Source organism: Nematolebias whitei, chromosome 19 (assembly GCF_014905685.2).
Source record: "Nematolebias whitei isolate Nwh7 chromosome 19, NemWhi1, whole genome shotgun sequence".
In the NCBI taxonomy this organism is placed as follows: Eukaryota; Metazoa; Chordata; class Actinopteri; order Cyprinodontiformes; family Rivulidae; genus Nematolebias; species Nematolebias whitei.
This window is the reverse complement of record NC_056516.1, coordinates 35563186-35580889: the sequence shown is the minus strand read 5'-3', so window position 1 is coordinate 35580889 and position 17704 is coordinate 35563186. Positions and strand designations below refer to the sequence as shown.

The following is a 17704-nucleotide window of genomic DNA, read 5'->3' as shown; positions in this document are numbered from 1 at the left end:
TGCGTGGCTTTTCTCCAGTTTCTTCCCACAGACCAAGAACATGCATGTTAGGTTGACTGGTAACTCTAAATCAACCATAGGACTCTATGGGATGGATGGATGGATGGATGGATGGATGCAGTGGTGCAGATAGTGGGTATACTGCGATGAAGTTAGTTTTACGTTGGACGCCGTTGAAGCCACGGAGCACGAATGTCCAACGTAAAAGTGTATACTAAAGTACACTCGTTAGTACAATGTAATCGTCAATTTATTTAGTTTTTTTAAACGTATTGAACATTTCCAAATTTCTCTGATGCTTATATTTGAATAAATGACCAACAAACTTTGTACAACAGTTGGCTTTGTATTAAAAACATGTTACAGAATTTATAAAACAGTATCGAAGCAAAACATGTTCAAGTAGTAAGTACATAATTATACAATAATTAGCTGGATATGAGAATGTAATAAACAAGTGCTGCATACAGATAGATTGTAACGGAAGCGTTAAACGGCCATTTAACATATCAATGACACGTGTCTAATGATGTGTCATGTATCTTCTTAAGTTTTTCTAGTGGGTATACTCCGTGTACCCGCGGGCGGGCGGACGGACGGACGGATGAATGGATGGATGGATGGATGGATCGATCGATCGATCTTTCTTTCCACCAAATATTTTCCAGAAAGGTCTGGGTTGGTTTGCATAGCTCCACCTCCCCTTCATAGATGAAATAATTATTCGAAAAGCTTTACATTCCTGCGTGCGATGATGTTATTAACGGAGGATCCTGAATTTATTTGAAGGAAGTCAAATTTCAAGCGTGAACGGAGGATGAGGCAAGCGGTTTATTTTAGTCGGGCTCGTCCAACACTGAGGAGGAAGATGAGACCGAGAAAAGAAACATGCAGGTTGGCACTGAACTGGGAGGAGACGCTACACCTGTTCACCACACACACACACACACACACACACACACACACACACACACACACGGACCTACTCACATGGAGAACTGTCGGAGCTTGGCCTCGATGCTGCGATGCCTCATGCACATTCTGGTGAGAGCTGAGCCGATATCCCTGGTCCCTCCTGACGACAAACACAATCTGTCACATTTAACAAGTCTGCGCTTCATCTGAAGTTTTTTTTACTAGTTCACCACAGTTTTAGCATTCTCACAAAATACATATAGTGTTTTCATTATGTGCTGGGCAATGCATTCTGTAAAAAAAGCAAAACACACAAAAACAATACAAACTGTTAAAACGTTCAGTTTATATTCCCATATGTCAGATTTTGATCCATGTCATAAAAAAGTCATCTTTATGCCAAAGTGTGTGTGACTTAAAGAATAATAGAGAATTAGATTTGAGATGCAGCTTCTGAGTTTCTGTGTTGCGGTCAAGAAAATCAGCTGGACTCAACAAACACGCGTGAACCCCTTCGAGACGTCGCATGTTCACAACTTCATGAAAAACCGAAGCTGCGTTGTTTCAGAATAATTCATTGAGAAAAGAACAACAGGTTGCCTGAAACGGCTCACACTTTTACAAAACCAGTAAAAAAATAAAAAAAAGTTGTGTTGCAGCTAGTGAAGCGTCCTCCAGCATCAAATCACGTCTGTTTATCTCAAATACACAATGAAACTGCAGAGCTGCACCCTGGAAAACTCAGCTTCTGTTGTATTTCTACACAGTTCTGTGGATTTAACCTCCTCGTGTTTCCTCACTGACTCCACGATCCGGGAAGCAGAACCAGTTTGGTCCAGACCATCTGTTCCAAGAAGCAGATTCCACCACAATCTTTGGGTTTAGCTAAGGTTCTCCGTTCGGCTGAATAATCTCAACAACCCCCTCTCTGTTAGCGCTCTCTGATCGGTAGGCGGCACTTCGGGCACATTTTGTTTCATTATTGCGTGAACGTTTATGAAGCATTCACTCTATTGTGGTCCATTTTACTTTCGTAGGTTTTTCAGCGCGATTCTCGTCCCGCAGTTTTCAAGCCATTTCAACAAATCATAAACGTTCAGCTCGTTCAGGACAATCCTGCTATGACTTTTGGTACTGGTGCAACTTTAGCTTTTTGAAATATTTAGCCTTTTCTGTCATTTTTTTCCCCTCATGGGAAATTAATCGAGCTCATTTTACACCCTTCAAATCTTTACATATGTTTACAACCTTTTAAATGGTAAATATGGACTGTGTTCATGTAGCACCTTTCTGTCTGATCAAGATGCTCAAAGAGCTTTACAACAATCTGAGCCTCATTCATCCATTCATACAGCGATCTATAGATCTCTGCAAAGCTCATTGAACAAATCATTCTAAAGACACGAATCAGAGCTTTAGCTCACATTCATACACTGATGGGACACACATTGGAGGCAAAGACGGGTTCACCGTCTTGCCCATGGACACTTCGGCATGTGACTGCTGGTGGATTTGAACCCCCAACTCTTGCATTGGAGGACGGCTGCTCTAACCACTCAGCCCTGCGTCGCCTCTTTTACTGCTCCTTTCACGTTTTGTTCTGCTTCAGCTCCTTTGTGCAACTTTTTTCAGCTACTTTCAGCTAATTCCAGCTGTTTTTTCATCTGTTTTGTGCTTCTTTCAGATTATTTCTGCTAACTACATGTTTATACTTCTTCTAACTGCTTTCTGCTAATTTCAGCTTGTTATGCTCCTTACAGCATATTTATACAAGTTTCAGCTTTTTCTATTTCAGCTACTATTTAGCTGATTTTATGCTAATTTAACCTTTTTCAACTAACACCATATTTTTTACACTCATTAAAAAAAATCTGCCTAATTCAGCAAAAAATGTGCTCTCTCTCTCTCCACTTCTTGTAATTTCAGCTTCTGTCAGTATTTTAGCTACTTTTCAGCTGGCTTTTTTGTGTGTGTGCTAATTTCAGATTTTTCAAGATAATTTCTACTTTTTGTGCTCCTTTCTGCTTATTTAAACCTAATTCAGCAAATGTGTGTTATTTTTGTTTTCTTCGGATAACTTAAAGCTTGTTCTTCCAGTTCAGCTACATTTCAGCATGTTTTTAGCTCCTTATTCAGCAAGTTCTTCTGCAATAAGCTTTCACATTGCATTTTTCACAGGAAATGCATCTCTATCGTTTCTGCACCGTCCCAGCTTCAGATTGCTGGTCTGATGGATCGGGATGGTGGATCTCTGCATCACTTCCTGCGACACCATCATGGAGGTATCAACAGATATCAAAGTGTCAAAATATCTTTAAATCTGATCAGATCACAGTCGGAGCATGAAAGGCGCTATGATACTGGACGGATGCTTTTCAGTGTACAAGTTTAGCTCAAGGACACTCCAGCAGGGTGCCAGTGGACCGTTTCACGACTCGTTTTCAGAGCAGCAGGAGCTCCACAGGCACCTGAAGGGCCCAGATGGCAGCCTCATCTCTCCCCCACACAGGGCACTCCCTCCTGGGGGGAGGGTCTCTCAACAGTAAACCTGCAACTTGCAGTCCAACGCATGCGAGGACTGTAAATAATCACATTAATTCACACACCTTGACTTGAGCTAAGTGTCTTATTGGTCCAATCAACATCAGAGTTATTTTTCTGGTTTATAGAATTGTTGAAATAAAGTACAAAATGTGGGCGTTTCCAGCGATGAGCACTGCAATGCACCACTGACTCCTCTTTTCTTTCCTCTCCATCCTTCCTCACATCTTCCCTCCATCCTATCCGTCTCCTCCCTCTGACAGAAATCTATCACACCCACTCCGTCTCCCCGGTTCTCTTCAGCGACTGGGAGTCATTTAGCCTCAGAGCACAAAAAAAAGTAATTTAAGAGAATTATTACGATTTATAATTTGGTCAGTTTAGATTGTTGCTGAACAACAGTGCAGTTTCATCTTTTAGTTTCTGTTCTTGTGTTAAGAAAAAAAAAGTATAAATGATAATATTTTAATTTACACGAGACAAGATAAAAACCATACAAGCTCTAGGTGAGTTTATCCTTCTCCTAATAATTTACTAAGACAAGAAAAGATCTACCGATGATCTCAAGCATCTTCAATATAAAAGTCCAGGTTTGGTTTTAATTCATCTTATATAATTCACTTACAGCATCAATTATTGCTGGAACATAAAACAGACTGACCAAAGATTAAATTTCTAAATGTATCTATATTTCTGTGCCATCACATAAACATGCAGCAGATTAATGGTCTGACCTTTGAGGGTCAAGGATGGGAGATGATTTTATGCAAATAAAGATGAGGACTGGGAATGGTTTTCAACATAAATGTTAGTTTTTAAAAATATATATATTATTAAAAAACAGCTTAATTTGTGGCAAACTGATCCTAGTTTTGAAAAGAAATGAACATTAATTAGTTTTAAATATTGATATATTCAGGAGAAATTCACAAACTCAAAGATTTTACCTCCAAAATATGTTTTTTTTATTTCATATTTTTAGTTTCTTTGGAGGGAATAAATAGTCTTAAAAGACAATTGTTGTTTATCTTCACTATTTTTTTTGTTGTTCCAATCACAGATTTATATAATGTACTTGAATAAATATTCAAACGAATATAGTTGGACTTAAAATATGCATTTATTAGGAATGCACGATATCGGCCGATATTAACAATAAAGTTAAACATCCGACTATGGCCATTCCATCAAAATAACTCGGATATAAAAGGTACTATATATATATATATATATATATATATATATATATATATATATATATATATGGCGTTGTTTTTGTATATATCAAGTGTTAGAGTGTTAGCTAATGTTCCTCAGTCCCATCGTTCATTGATCCAGTTTAAACTTTTGATGTACAAGGTTTCTGTGCAGTTTAGCATCACACAAGCTGCTTCTACAGAAAATCCAAAAGAGCAAATATCCACTACTACTTAAATAAAATCTTTGACAGGTGCTGTCGTTGAGGAGAGTTCGCAGACCCCAGGGTGTGCGCCGGTACGCTCCATCAGTAATTCATGCGTGTTTGTAGCCGCTCGTCTTCCAGCATGTCCTCCTCCACACTTCCTCCACCCCTCCGTAGCCTCGTCTCTCTCCTCACACATCATCTGCCTCTCTCCTCCCATCATTTCCCACATCACAGACTCTACTCTGTCCTCGTTTTTCCAGTCATTCAGCACCTCATCCTTCCCCTGCCGGCCCTTTTCTCACCTCCAGACTGAGCGTTACCTCCTCTCGCTCCGTCTCCTTCTCTCAGGCTAAGGTGGAAGTGGACAGATGGACAGATGGACAGAGTGACGGTTGTGAGAACGCCGACTGAGCACACTATTTTTTCCCTGTTTTGTTTTTTTTAGACCAGTCAAACTACTTCTGTATACTTTGTGTTGTTTAAACCATTCCCGTTTCAAAATGTTCAGCTCATTTAGGACATAGATGCTGTGATTTTTTTTCTAACTTTTATATATTTCAAAATACCGGTATTTAAATTTACAATTATTTCCCCCATTGAAATACATAGAGATCTCTTTGTTTCCTTAAAAACTGTTCTCTTTTAATTCTGCTTCAGCTTATTCTATTTGAAGCTTTTATTTATACTTTTTTTATTAGCAACTTTTATCATTAAACTACTGCTTATAACCTTTAGCTACCATGCAGCCACATAGTCTTTTTCCAACCATAATGATACTTTTAGTTTTTAGCTAGTTTTCTGTTGCTTTTACAGTCTTTTGCTACTTTTAGGTTTCAGCTAAAATTATTTTAGTTGACCTTAGCTTTGAGCTAAAATTTTGCTTCTAACTAGCATATTGCTACTTTTATTTTCTAGCTACACTGTTACTTTTAGCACTTAGCTAGTGTTTTACTACTTTTAGCTGTCAGCTAGAATTTTTTTTAGCTTGCAATTAGCCTTTTATTTCTTTTAGCTTTGAACTACTCTTGCTTTAAGATAGCATATTGAGATTTTTACTATCGCGCTACACCATTGCTACTCTGAGCATCTAGCTAGTGTTTTACTCCTTTTAGCTGTCAGCTAAAATCATTTTAGCTTGCATTTGCCTTTTATTACTTTTAGCTTTTTGCTTTTAGATAGCGTATTGCTACTTTTACTTTCCTGCTACACCGTTGCTTCTCTGGGCACCTAGCAAGTTTTTTGTTTTACTAATTTTAGCTATCAGGTAGATTTTTTTTAGCTAGTAGTTAGCCTTATATTACTTTAGCTTTGATATGGTTTTGCTTTTAGCTAGCATATTGCTACTTTTACTTTCTCGCTACACCGTTGCTACTCTGGGCAGCTAGCTAGTGTTTTACTACTTTTAGCTTTCAGCTAGAATTTTTATTTTTTATTTTTTTTTACTTCTAGCTTGTGTTTCACTTTTAGCTTTTAGCAAATGTTCTGCGTATTTTCGCTTTAAAAGTTTTAGCTTCTTCAGCAATCATTTAGTGCTCACGGTTCTTACTGAACTTTCATATAAATTGCAATATTTATTTTCTACTCCTGTAAACGTGTGTTATCGGAGATCTTTGTAGAATAAAACGCCTTCAGAGGAAATTTGCCAAAAGTGAAATCAGCAGCAGGCTGAACGTGTCATTTTTGGAAGGTCTGCGTGCTCATAAAGTTGACTCCAAGGACAAATTACCCCTGATGGACACGTAGAGGAGCTGTAGCAGTGAGAGTAAAATGTTTTAACAGATCAGCATGATTCAAAGTTTTGGCCTCGCTGCAGGCTGGGCACGTTTCCACAGAAGCTGTGAGCTCATATTTCCCAACATTCTTAGACCTTATATTACCGCGGACGATATGGTCCTCGAGAACCGGAGCCGTCTGGAACTATTAATCTGATACAGCCCTTGTGTCATTCAGATCTTTAGAAAGTGTCAGGATTTCATCTTTCTGTACAAGACCGCTAAAGGCTAACGAGTGAACAGAGCTCACTCTCTTTGCATTTCTTGTCTGAATACATTAATCTAAAGCAAACACGTTTTAGAATAAAATATTTAACCTATACCACCGATGTGACCCCCTGTTAGAGACTCAGTTCCAGCTTGGAAGCTCGAGGTTTTAAATTGGCGCAGAGTGAAACACAGAGAAGGGGATCTTTCCAGAACTGGCTCAGTGGTACCGAGTTCTGTGGCACTCCTCGGTGCCAAAACGCTGCCTGGACAAGTCTTCACCAAACACAATAAACTCTAATCGGAGTTAGATTTATGTTCTAAAAGTGGGAGGGATTTGTCACAAAAGGGTGTCAGCAAAGGTCAAAGGAAAAGTTAGCAAGACGGTGGTGAGACAGCTATGTTGGTCTGGAGACAGGGGCATTGACAAAAAGAGGAGAAAGAACTGGAAGTAGCAGAAATTAATATGTTGAGGAGTGACAAGGATGGATACGATTAAGAATGAGATATGTTGGTTAACACACCACTTAAAGACAACCCCAACATCCCCACGCCTATAGCAGATGATAGATTACAAACTTGGGTCAGGAAAGGCATCAGGTCAGTTGGTGACCTCTACACTAATAATGTATTTTCCAGCTTCAATCAGCCATCTGAATTTTATGATTTACATAAACAATATTTAAATATCTACAGATCAGACATTGGATCAAAAGCCAAACATCAGGGACATTTCCAAATAAACCAGATGAAACCCTATTTCAATTCAATTAAATTCCAAAGTACTTCATTAATCCCAAAGGGAAATCAATTGTTGTAGCTCATCATCCTGGTTTCATTAGAGTTGTTATAGATGCTGATGGTTTGGGGCAGGAAGGATTCTTGTAGCAGTCCGTCCCAGAGCAGATCTGAAGAAACTGGCTGCAGATGGCGATCGTCCACCCAGACCCTGCATGCCTCTTGTCCTCTTGGGCAGCAGGACTGCCTGAATACCAGCAGAACTCCTCCCCGAGCAATGGCTATTTCCTGCAGCAACCTGCCGAGCCCCTCGTTGCTGTGGACTTAATTGCAGGTGTCAGGGACAATCTCGGTCCTCCACTGTTTTAAGCTGTGGTCAGGCACTCGAGAACAGCCTCCAGGTAGACGGTAATGCATCCACGGCACCTCCTTTTCAACTCATTTGGGATTGTAGCTGAGGTCTTATTTGAAACATGTTTGTTAGATCTCAAACGTACTACTACAAAAGGACTTACTTTTTGTGTTTATAAAACTGTTATTGATTATTCACCAACTTACGAGAAGCACTCAAAAATATCTAAATGGGAATTAGATCTAAACTGCACAGTTTGATGGTGTCCCTTTCTGGACATTCGGACGAGATTGGACCTGAGAGCCTGATGTTATTTCTGGTCTTCTAAATGTATGTATTTTTGCATAGACAGAGTGGGTAGGGTGGGTTCTATTTTTATTATTTTATTTTTTTGGCTTGTTTTTCAATTAAAAACAGTACTGTTGTACACCAATTGTAAATTTTAATTTGCTATACACTCTCAATAAATATATCTATACAAAAAAGGATTAGAAATGAGATCATCAGAGGTACAGCACAGATTGAACAACTGGGAGATAAAGTTAGAGAGGCCAGACTGAGATGGTTTGGACATGTCAAGAGGAGGGACAGTGGTTTGGACATGTCCATGTAACATGCCCAGATCAGTGGATCTTTCCGATCTGCCGTCTCAGATCAGTCCGATCTCAGCTGTGACTGCAGGCGGGACGGCCTCGAGGCTGCGGAGCCGCTCGTCATCATGAGACAACAAACGGCTTCAAATGTTCTGAGGGAGTCCTGGTCGTGTCAGGACACAGAGGATGAGGAGTTCAAAGTCCAACAAGGTGTGAAAAACTGGCCCAGCTTGGAGCGGAGGTGTGAAAATATGAAACTGAATTATTCAGCGAGTCAAGCCGAGCGTAAGATGCTGACTCAAGTCCTGAAATGTACTCGGGCTGATTTAAATTTTACAGCAAAACCTGTGGAGAACTCAAAGTTTAACTCTCCAGTCAGTAAAAAAGGTATTTTATTATTATTACTTTTTACAAATACTGATTTGAAACGAGCATTTCCTATCCACCTTTTTCCTGGGGGCTCTGCTGTATGAATGATTCTGGGTACAACTTCCTGTCAGACAGGAAGTAGCATTGGTTAACCATGGTGGCGGAGCACAGACCGCAGTTTATTTGAAAGTAATTTACATTCAGTTTAGCAGATAAAACTCTGTTTTTATTTAGTTCGCATTTATTTAACAACCATAAAGTTTATTAAACTAGCCGTGCTGAGTTCAGGTACCTGTTGTGTTCACGGCTGCATGAACAACCAGACCAAACTAAATCAGTGGCTACACAAACAGAGTTTCGAACACAGGCCCAAAACAAAAAGATTGTTCCTGTGAAAAGAGGTTTAGTTTCCATCTTCTACCTACAGGTTAAGAATAAAGAAGAATGTGGTTGAAAAATGTGAACTTGAAGAAACAGCCCAAAACTCTGTTTGTGCTCATTTCACTTGTTGACAAACAGCTGATGGAGGAAAACCTGCATCCTACTTTGTGTCTGGACTACAAGAAACCACCGGAGAAGAGACGCTGGATCCTCAGAAGGATTGAAAACAGTGACGAGAACATCAGGGATGATTTCAAGTGTATGGAGGTCACAGCTTTAAATATTTGTTCGTCTTCAGTTTTATAATTTTCTCTACAATTAACCCAAGCTCAGTGATGGAGGACTTTAAGTCTTTGGCTGGGCTCTGTGTGCTTTAAAATCAATAAGATTGTGTCCCACCTCTTTTAACAAAACACCACCGACTTTATTACTGTGTAGATACAGATACACCTCGGAGCTTTTCAGGTTGTTCATTGCTTCACTGTCTGGAGAACCAAGTCAGTGAAGTAGCTAAATATGCTAGTAGATGTAATCTGCAGCTACTTCTTCAGCTCATCCTCCATCCCTGGTCTGCAGCAGGCAGCTGTCTGATTATATTGACCTGTTTAAGCTCTGACAGGTGGTGTTCTTATATGTTTAAATTAAATCCACAATGCTCGGAGAAGCTACATTAACTCGTACTGTTCGCACATGAATAAACGCCGGTTCTGGTCCGCGCCGAAAGTCGCGCCCACAATTCATGCAAGGCACCGTGGGAGCTAGGAATAAAGTGGATATGAGGCATAAAAATAAAAAAAAAGTTTAATCTACGAGTTTGCATAATTTGACTGAACTCAGAAATCTCACTATGTCAGCTATTTACCTCCACTTAGATTATTTTATTTTACTCACCTCTTTATTTTTAAGCAGACTGTAACAATTATAAATGAAACAGTGCTATCTGCAATAAGAGCTTTTCTGTTGATTTAGTCTCATCCTAAATTTAAGACAAACTGGCTTTTCAAAATAAACATCTATTTAGTAGAGGTAGAAATAGGAAATATAATTTTATTTCTATTTAAAGTAATAGTGCAGCATTTTGAAGTATTGGTTTTATTATTTTCTATTTATACTTCATTTAAGAACTTGGGTACTTTCTTATAACTTTTCTTTCAATCGTTTGAATCTAAAATGTTGGTAAAAGTGCAAATTGATGATTTTTTTATGCCAATTCTGAAAATATATATTTTTTAATGGGAGGCATGAAAAGTTTCTGAAATGAATGAATATCCAAAAGTTGAAAACTTTGAAAAGTTTCTTGTGCAGTAGAAAATCCAGCAGACCGAGAGTGGAGAGCCGGACTCTAACCTTAATTTAAAACACAAACGAGACTTCCTGACCGACTTTTCGAAGACGGCAGCCTCTCTGGTCGAGCGGATCTCGGCTCTGGAGAGCGGACGGTGTTGTGATGCTGTGAACAGTAGGTGACCTGGAATCCAAGACGGGAATTTAAAAACCCGTCTCCCTCATTCTGACTGGGAAGTGAACTCGGCCACCACATTCCCGCAGGAGCTGCTCTGCACCAACACTGGTGGAACTGGGCTGAAGAAGTGGAGCAGCTGAAGCTGCACGCCCAGCAGGACCGGCACTAAATCACTGTCCCCGACTATCACTATATTTCTTGTCTTGTTGCTATATGGAGGTTTTGGCTGGAGAGCTATTTTTGAGAACTGGAGCATGAGGGAGAAAAAAAAAAGATGTCAGAAAAAGAAAAAACATCAAATAAGATGGGAGGAAACTTTAAGGGATGTATAAAAGAACACAGTCTTACTTAAATTCTCATCCTTTAGATATTCTCCAAACCAAATGATAAAACAAGTGATGAAATGTTGTCTGCCAAGAAATAATCTGCTTGAAGAGTTTCAGTCAGGGTTTAAAGCTCATCATGGCACAAAAACAGCACTGGTGAAAGTTACAAATAATATTCTCATGGCCTCTGGCAATGGACATGTGTCTACACTGGTCCTGTTAGACCTCAGTGCTGCATTTGATATGGTTGATCATAATATTCTATTACAGAGACTTGAATATGATATTGGGATTAAAGGAACAGCTCTAAAATTGTTTAAATTATATTTATTTGATAGATTCTAATTTGTAAATGTAAATAATACATTTTCTTTGGACATCAAAGTTAGTCATGGAGTTAGTCATGGAGTTCCCCAAGGTTCGGTGCTTGGACCAATACTCTTTACCTTATATATGTTTCCATTAGGTAAAGTTATTAAACAGCATGGGATGAATTTTCATTGTTATGCTGATGATACAGTTATATTTGTCCATGAAACCCAATGAATCCAATCAGCTACTTAAACAACAAGCATGTCTTAAAGACATAAAAACCGTAATGTGATGACCCTTAATTTTCTGCTTTTAGGCTTAGACTGCTAGAGGACAAACTGACTCCATTTGCTCACTCTACTGCTGTCTTCACTTGCTCTACTCCAGCTGTTTGTATTAGTAATTATTTATATCCTTAACTCGTTTTTTATTGGTTTTGTTTTTCTTCCAATAGAAAAGAAAGAATACATTTATTTAAACTTTCTGAGCGGATTTCTACTAATTTATCCCACTATGTAAAATTTTGCTCAGTGAAATGGCAGAGAATGCAACAAAGGCGCAGGATAGAGTTTATAAATTGTCAAAATATCCTCTGCTCATCCATCATGACAGACAAGAATAACTACCTATAACCACAGCTCTGAAACTGTGGTACAAGTACCACTGGTGGTTTCAGGTATTCCTCTAGTGGTACTCAGAGTAGTTTAATTGTTAAATATTTACAGGGTAAAAACAGGCTGAGCTGTGGTGTAAAGCTAAAACGTAGAGCAGTTCACCAAATTATGATCTTGGCTCTATGAACCATGGCGACAATGCTAGCAGCAAAATCTACTGAAGGTGCAAAATGTTGAGAAATTGTACATCAAGACATTTTAAATTTGACTTGGGAAGAGCCAAGACTACAGTGACCCCTGATTTTAGCTCAATGTTTTTAAACCCTTACATAAGCATCTAAATTCATTATCATTATGTCATTTTATACTCAGCATATAAAAACACCCTGCACCCTCTGAAGAGCCATCGGACGAAACCGATCAGATGGCAGCCGTCATTCAAACAGATGCATAGAACTGCATTCTGGTTGCATCCATCAGCGCCCCCCTCCCTCCATATAGCAAAGGTCACTTTATGGCTTTAGTAATGCAGCAAGTGTCACGTGTCACCAAGCAGCCGATGTGTCACTGCGCCGCTGTTGTCAAATCGTCTGAATCCCGAGGCACGAAATGCCAGCGTCAAACGGATTAGCAACAAGTCAGGAAGGTCACATTGAGCTCAGCTGGACAAATAATGGAATATCGAAGGGTCTAAAAGATGGGGGAAATAAATATATGGCATTTCAAAGGGTCACGCCTCGGTCTGTTGACTTTGAAGAAAATTATCTGTAACTAGGCTATAGTAAAAGTTTGACTCTTGAGGAGTCCCGTCTGTCCGTCCATTCATTAGCTTTACCCGCTTCTTCCTTTTTGGGTTGCGGGGTTCACTGGTGCCCATATCCATCTATCACTGTGTGAGAGGCAGGGGACACCCTGGACAGGCCTCCAGTCCATCACAGGGACACATGGAGACAAACGAGACAAACAACCATTCACTCTCTCACCTAGGGACAATTTAGTTACCAATCAGCCTAACATGCATGTTTTTGGTCTGTGGGAGGAAACTGGAGTACCTGGAGAAAACCCACATGCACGGAGAGAACATGCAAACTCCACCCAGAAATGCCCCCAGCTGGGATTTGGACCGACAACCTTCTCGTTGAGAGGCGGCAGCTCTACCAGCTGCACCATTGTGCCAACCTTCTCTTCTTCCAAATTTATCCAGGGGCATCAGAGGTCCTGAAATACACCGCAGTGAACTGGGGGAGGCAGCAGGCCATGGATGTCAGTGAAGCTACGATCTTGAAATGCCTTTGTGTGTGTGTGTGTGTGTGTGTGTGTGTGTGTGTGTGTGTGTGTGTGTGTGTGTGTGTGTGTGTGTGTGTGTGTGTGAGGGTGGGTGGGGGTGGGTTACAGTAGTCTTGGGATTCTTTGAATATTTGTAATCTCTGATTACGTGCTGGGGTTGGACCGATGTATCAATTTCCTGCTGTGGGGAATTTACTATTACATACTAGAGAGCAAGTGACCCCACCCCTAATAATATCAGGAGCAACACTTTTGGATTCCTTATTTTAAAGTATTTACTTCAGCTCTTAAAAAATTAAATTACATTTTTCAAAAGATATTTTAATAATCTGATCTTTACGTTTTGCCCACATGTCCTCTGAACCACTCCTGGTGCATCCTCAGGTCAGGACAAGATAAGTGCCAATCATCAGCAGTCAGGCAGCTGCTGATCTGTTGGATGCTCCAGCCACAGAAATGCTAAAAGTAAAACAAAACTCTTGAACTAAAAGGACTACAACTCTGCAGTGAATTCATTTTAACTTGTAAAGATGCTGCACATGCCTAATTAGACCATGGCATTTTCAACAAAGTAATCATGTTATAAACTCTTAAAATTATAAGATGAATGGTTGCAGTGTCTATTTATATTTTTATATTTTTCTTTAGGCTTTAGCCTTTTATTTGAAGTCATTTACTCTTCATCGTATATTGTTTAGTGTATATTTAAATCATAATAATAAAGAAAGTGCTTGGTCTGCATATTTTCTTTGCATTTTTAGTCTTAAACTTGATTCGCACGGGGTTAGTTTTACCTAGGGACCACATGCGATTTGTAATAATTACAGAGATTGTCTGTGTTGTTAATCCCGTGCGAATCTGCCATGTCTGTAATTTGTAAAGTAAAAATTTCCCCGCATATTACCTACTATATTTTGCTGAACTCTGAGCTCCAGTGATAATACTAATCCAATGTGAACAGGCATCTGTGATTTGGACAGAAATGGGCGGGATCCGATACGCAATTAGGCGTTTTTTGCTTAAGCAAACTCATTTGAAAAAATATAGAACAAGGCCATTTTAAATTAATGTGCTGTTCGCTTCGACTTGTGTAGATGCTGCTACTTCCTTCACTGCTGATGACAGCAGGTTTGTAGACGCGCGCAGCCGGTGATCAGCAAATCCATCCATCCATCCATTATATTTACCCGCTTCTTCCTTCTCGGGTAGCGGGGGTCGTTGGTGCCCATGTCCAGTCATCACTGTGCGAGAGGCAGGGGACACCCTGGACAGGTCGCAAATCCATTTCAACCGGCGAGTCAGAGGACGCGCATGGCCAGTGACAGGTGTCCATCTGAGCTTAACGCAACGTTTTTTTTTTACCTCTTTCAACCAGCCGGTTGGACCTGCCTCCTCCTCAACAAGTAGATTAACACAATTTTATATTGTGCATTTAGTTTTATTTGTGCTGTATGATTCATAAAACCGCATCAAAGCCTGAGACCAACCTGCACATTAGCACATTATTATGGATTGGCCCCGTCTGAATTGGGGCCGTGCTCCGCGTTCGGGTATATATATTCAACCTTTATTTATACAGGTTAATCCCACTGAGCCTCAGAGACTCATTTACAAGAGAGACCTGATTTCTTTAACAAAGAGTGATGACAACAGTGGACAACAATAATAGACAATCATAAAGGATGCATAGAAATTTAAATATATATATATACATACACACACACAGTATGTAGAGCGTTAACATCATATCCGGAAGATGTCCGTAAATTTCAGCTAAATCTCAGGCTTTAGTTATCCCGTGCGAATGTGCCACATAAAAAACAGACGGAGAGCAATTTTTTTTAATTACATGTGGTCCATAGGTAAAACTAATCCTATATGAATAGGGCTTTAGAGAGAAAATAAATTTAATTAGAACAAATTGTGTGAACCTTAGTTTTATTTTGGTGCTAAGTCCTTAAAATAAACATCTTCAAAATGATACCAACCAAAGATTTCCAAACATAAAACATTTTAACTCAACTGGAAATGTTTTAATAATTTGCATAATGCAGCATTTAGTGTTATTCATCCCATGTGTTGATGGACTTGTTCCATGCTCAGCATGTTTAGGTAAGATAACCAGCGAGTTCTGATAAGAGCTGATGGCTCATTTTAAGACACAGAGCCGTCAACAATCAGCCCTTTCACACACAAAGATACTAATTTTTACTCCTTCTTGCACTAACTTTGTAACACTAATCACACGAGATGAGAGCAAACATGCAGCAACTGCTGATATCAGGCATCCAGACACCAACGTTCACAACCTTGACAAATTTCAGCTTCTTTACACACACTCTTTGAAGACGCACAAAAACAAAGTAAAGTGAGCATTTTATTTGCTTGACCTGAGCTGCTGCCTTTCCCCGGAGCGAAACCAGAGCTCCTGTTTCGCTGCTAATCTGTACGCTGACAGAGCTGGCAGGCTGTGTACAACCAGAGCTCTCGGAGGGCGTTCGAGCAGGATCTCTCTCTGAATGTTAAAACTTAGTGTCAGTGCACATTTCCAGCTCGCCTGTGAAGACGCTTACACAGCCGCCTCTGTGCAGAGTTTCACAGCGTCGCTGACTTAAAGTGACACTCTGAATTTAAAGCAGTGATCCGTCTGTAAACACCTTCAGTCCAAGGCTTGATCGAGTCTGTAAGGTCCTGAAAGTGTAATTCAAGAGCAGGTTGGTCGTTATATCAGTCAGACAATCTGTGTTAAGTGTAACGTCACTCCATAGATGTGAGCTGTAATGGGCAGCTGGTCCATGCTGGGGGTCAAAGGTGAACTCGTACAGATTCACATCTGAACTATGGAAAATTTAGCATTCAGATTGATATTCTTCTTTTCAGCTGATCCTTTCTTCAGGGGTCGCCACAGCGACTTGCCGATTGTTTTTACGCCGGATGCCCTTCCTGACTCAACCACAGACCACCGAGCTACCACAGCCCTCTGTGTGGAGCAGAGCTACCATCCTGGGCGCCCGGGGAAACGGTGAGGGTTAGGGGTCTTGCTCAAGAGATCACAGTGGGGCAAATGAGGGTGGTGGCAAGTGTGGGTGCTTCACCTTTCCCAACCACATTTTGACGCCGTCAGACCGGGGAGTTGAACCAGCAACCTTCTGATCACAAGTGCGCTTTCTCTAATCTCTGCACCACCGCTCCCCTATTCAGACCACTCTGTTTTTTTTTTTTGTTTTTTTTTATAAAAGTTAGCTGTATTGTTCGAAATTTTGCAAATGGTCCATTCCTGCAGCACTCAGTCACCGTCTGACTGAAGCTTTGGTGCATTAAGCCACGCCCCCAAACACCAAGTCTTCTCTGATTGGTCAAAAAGGCAGATTTGAATACATTTTAAATTCTTCATTTAAGATTTGGAAAAACTAACTCCAAGACAGGCAGAAATTATGATTTTTGTTTTGTATAACATTATTAGGTAAAGACAGAAAAGCCACTTACATAAAAAATAAGGAAATTAAAATTATAATATCAAAGCAACATTTGCTACAAGCAGAAGTAGAAAAGAAATATTCAGAAGCTGTTTGCTTCAACTCCTGAGTGGTTTGGTGTCCAATGAATCCTCCAACATTCATTTATGCAAAACAAAACGTGCCAGAACCCAAAAGGTTTTCACTGTAATTAAGAGCAGCAGCAAAACCAAGACAGCATGTTTTCAATTAACAGCAGGAGCACAGAGTGGAAATCTCTTTAAATAGACCACAATAATAACAGAGTACTGAGTGTTTTTCTCTGTAGCTTCAAATTATCTTTATATACACAAAAAAATTTATTATTACACTCAAAATCTAGTTTTTTTTTCAGCCATCTGCTATTTAATTAGTTTCAATCCCTGAAAAATATCCTTAAACTCCAGGCACACATGCATCTTCTTACAAAAATAAACAGATTTGTTTCAGATTTCACCTCCTCTGAGCACAAAGTTCTTAAAACAACTTAAAGCAGAACAAAGCAGCATCACAGTTTCATATCATTAATGTTAGTTTGAGGCAAATATTACAGGAGAACAACTTTCACAGGACAGCAGCAACAAAAGGGTTTTACCATGCAAAGACTTTTAACTTTAAACATGAATTTAATGAGAATTTCAGCTCTTTTTAGGCAAAAGTAAAAAAAAAGAAAAAAGATAAACTATTTTTTTAGCCACCGCACATTTTGAGCAGCTTTTTACAGGCTCGTGTTTTATCTTCTATTAGGCACATCTTCATGCATAACTGAAGATTGGCGTCTTGCCTGCGGACAATTTAAGTAAACGTGGACTGGGGAGGTTGGAGATCAAACCACAGTTCATGCAACACACACACATATATATATATATACACACACACACACACACACACACACACACACACACACATATATATATATATATATATATATATATA

At 39.6% G+C, this 17704-nt stretch overlaps 1 protein-coding gene across 4 annotated transcripts in view; it reads right to left on the bottom strand.

Annotated features, from left to right (window-relative positions):
- LOC119425582 (protein MTSS 1) overlaps positions 1-17704 on the bottom strand; it is an 82526-nt gene that overhangs the window by 23531 nt on the left and 41291 nt on the right. For all 4 annotated transcript variants that reach the window (XM_037693112.1, XM_037693113.1, XM_037693114.1 and 1 more), the window contains exon 4: positions 991-1075. In XM_037693112.1, the coding sequence (XP_037549040.1) occupies positions 991-1075 (85 nt within the window). The remainder of the gene's footprint in view (positions 1-990; positions 1076-17704) is intronic.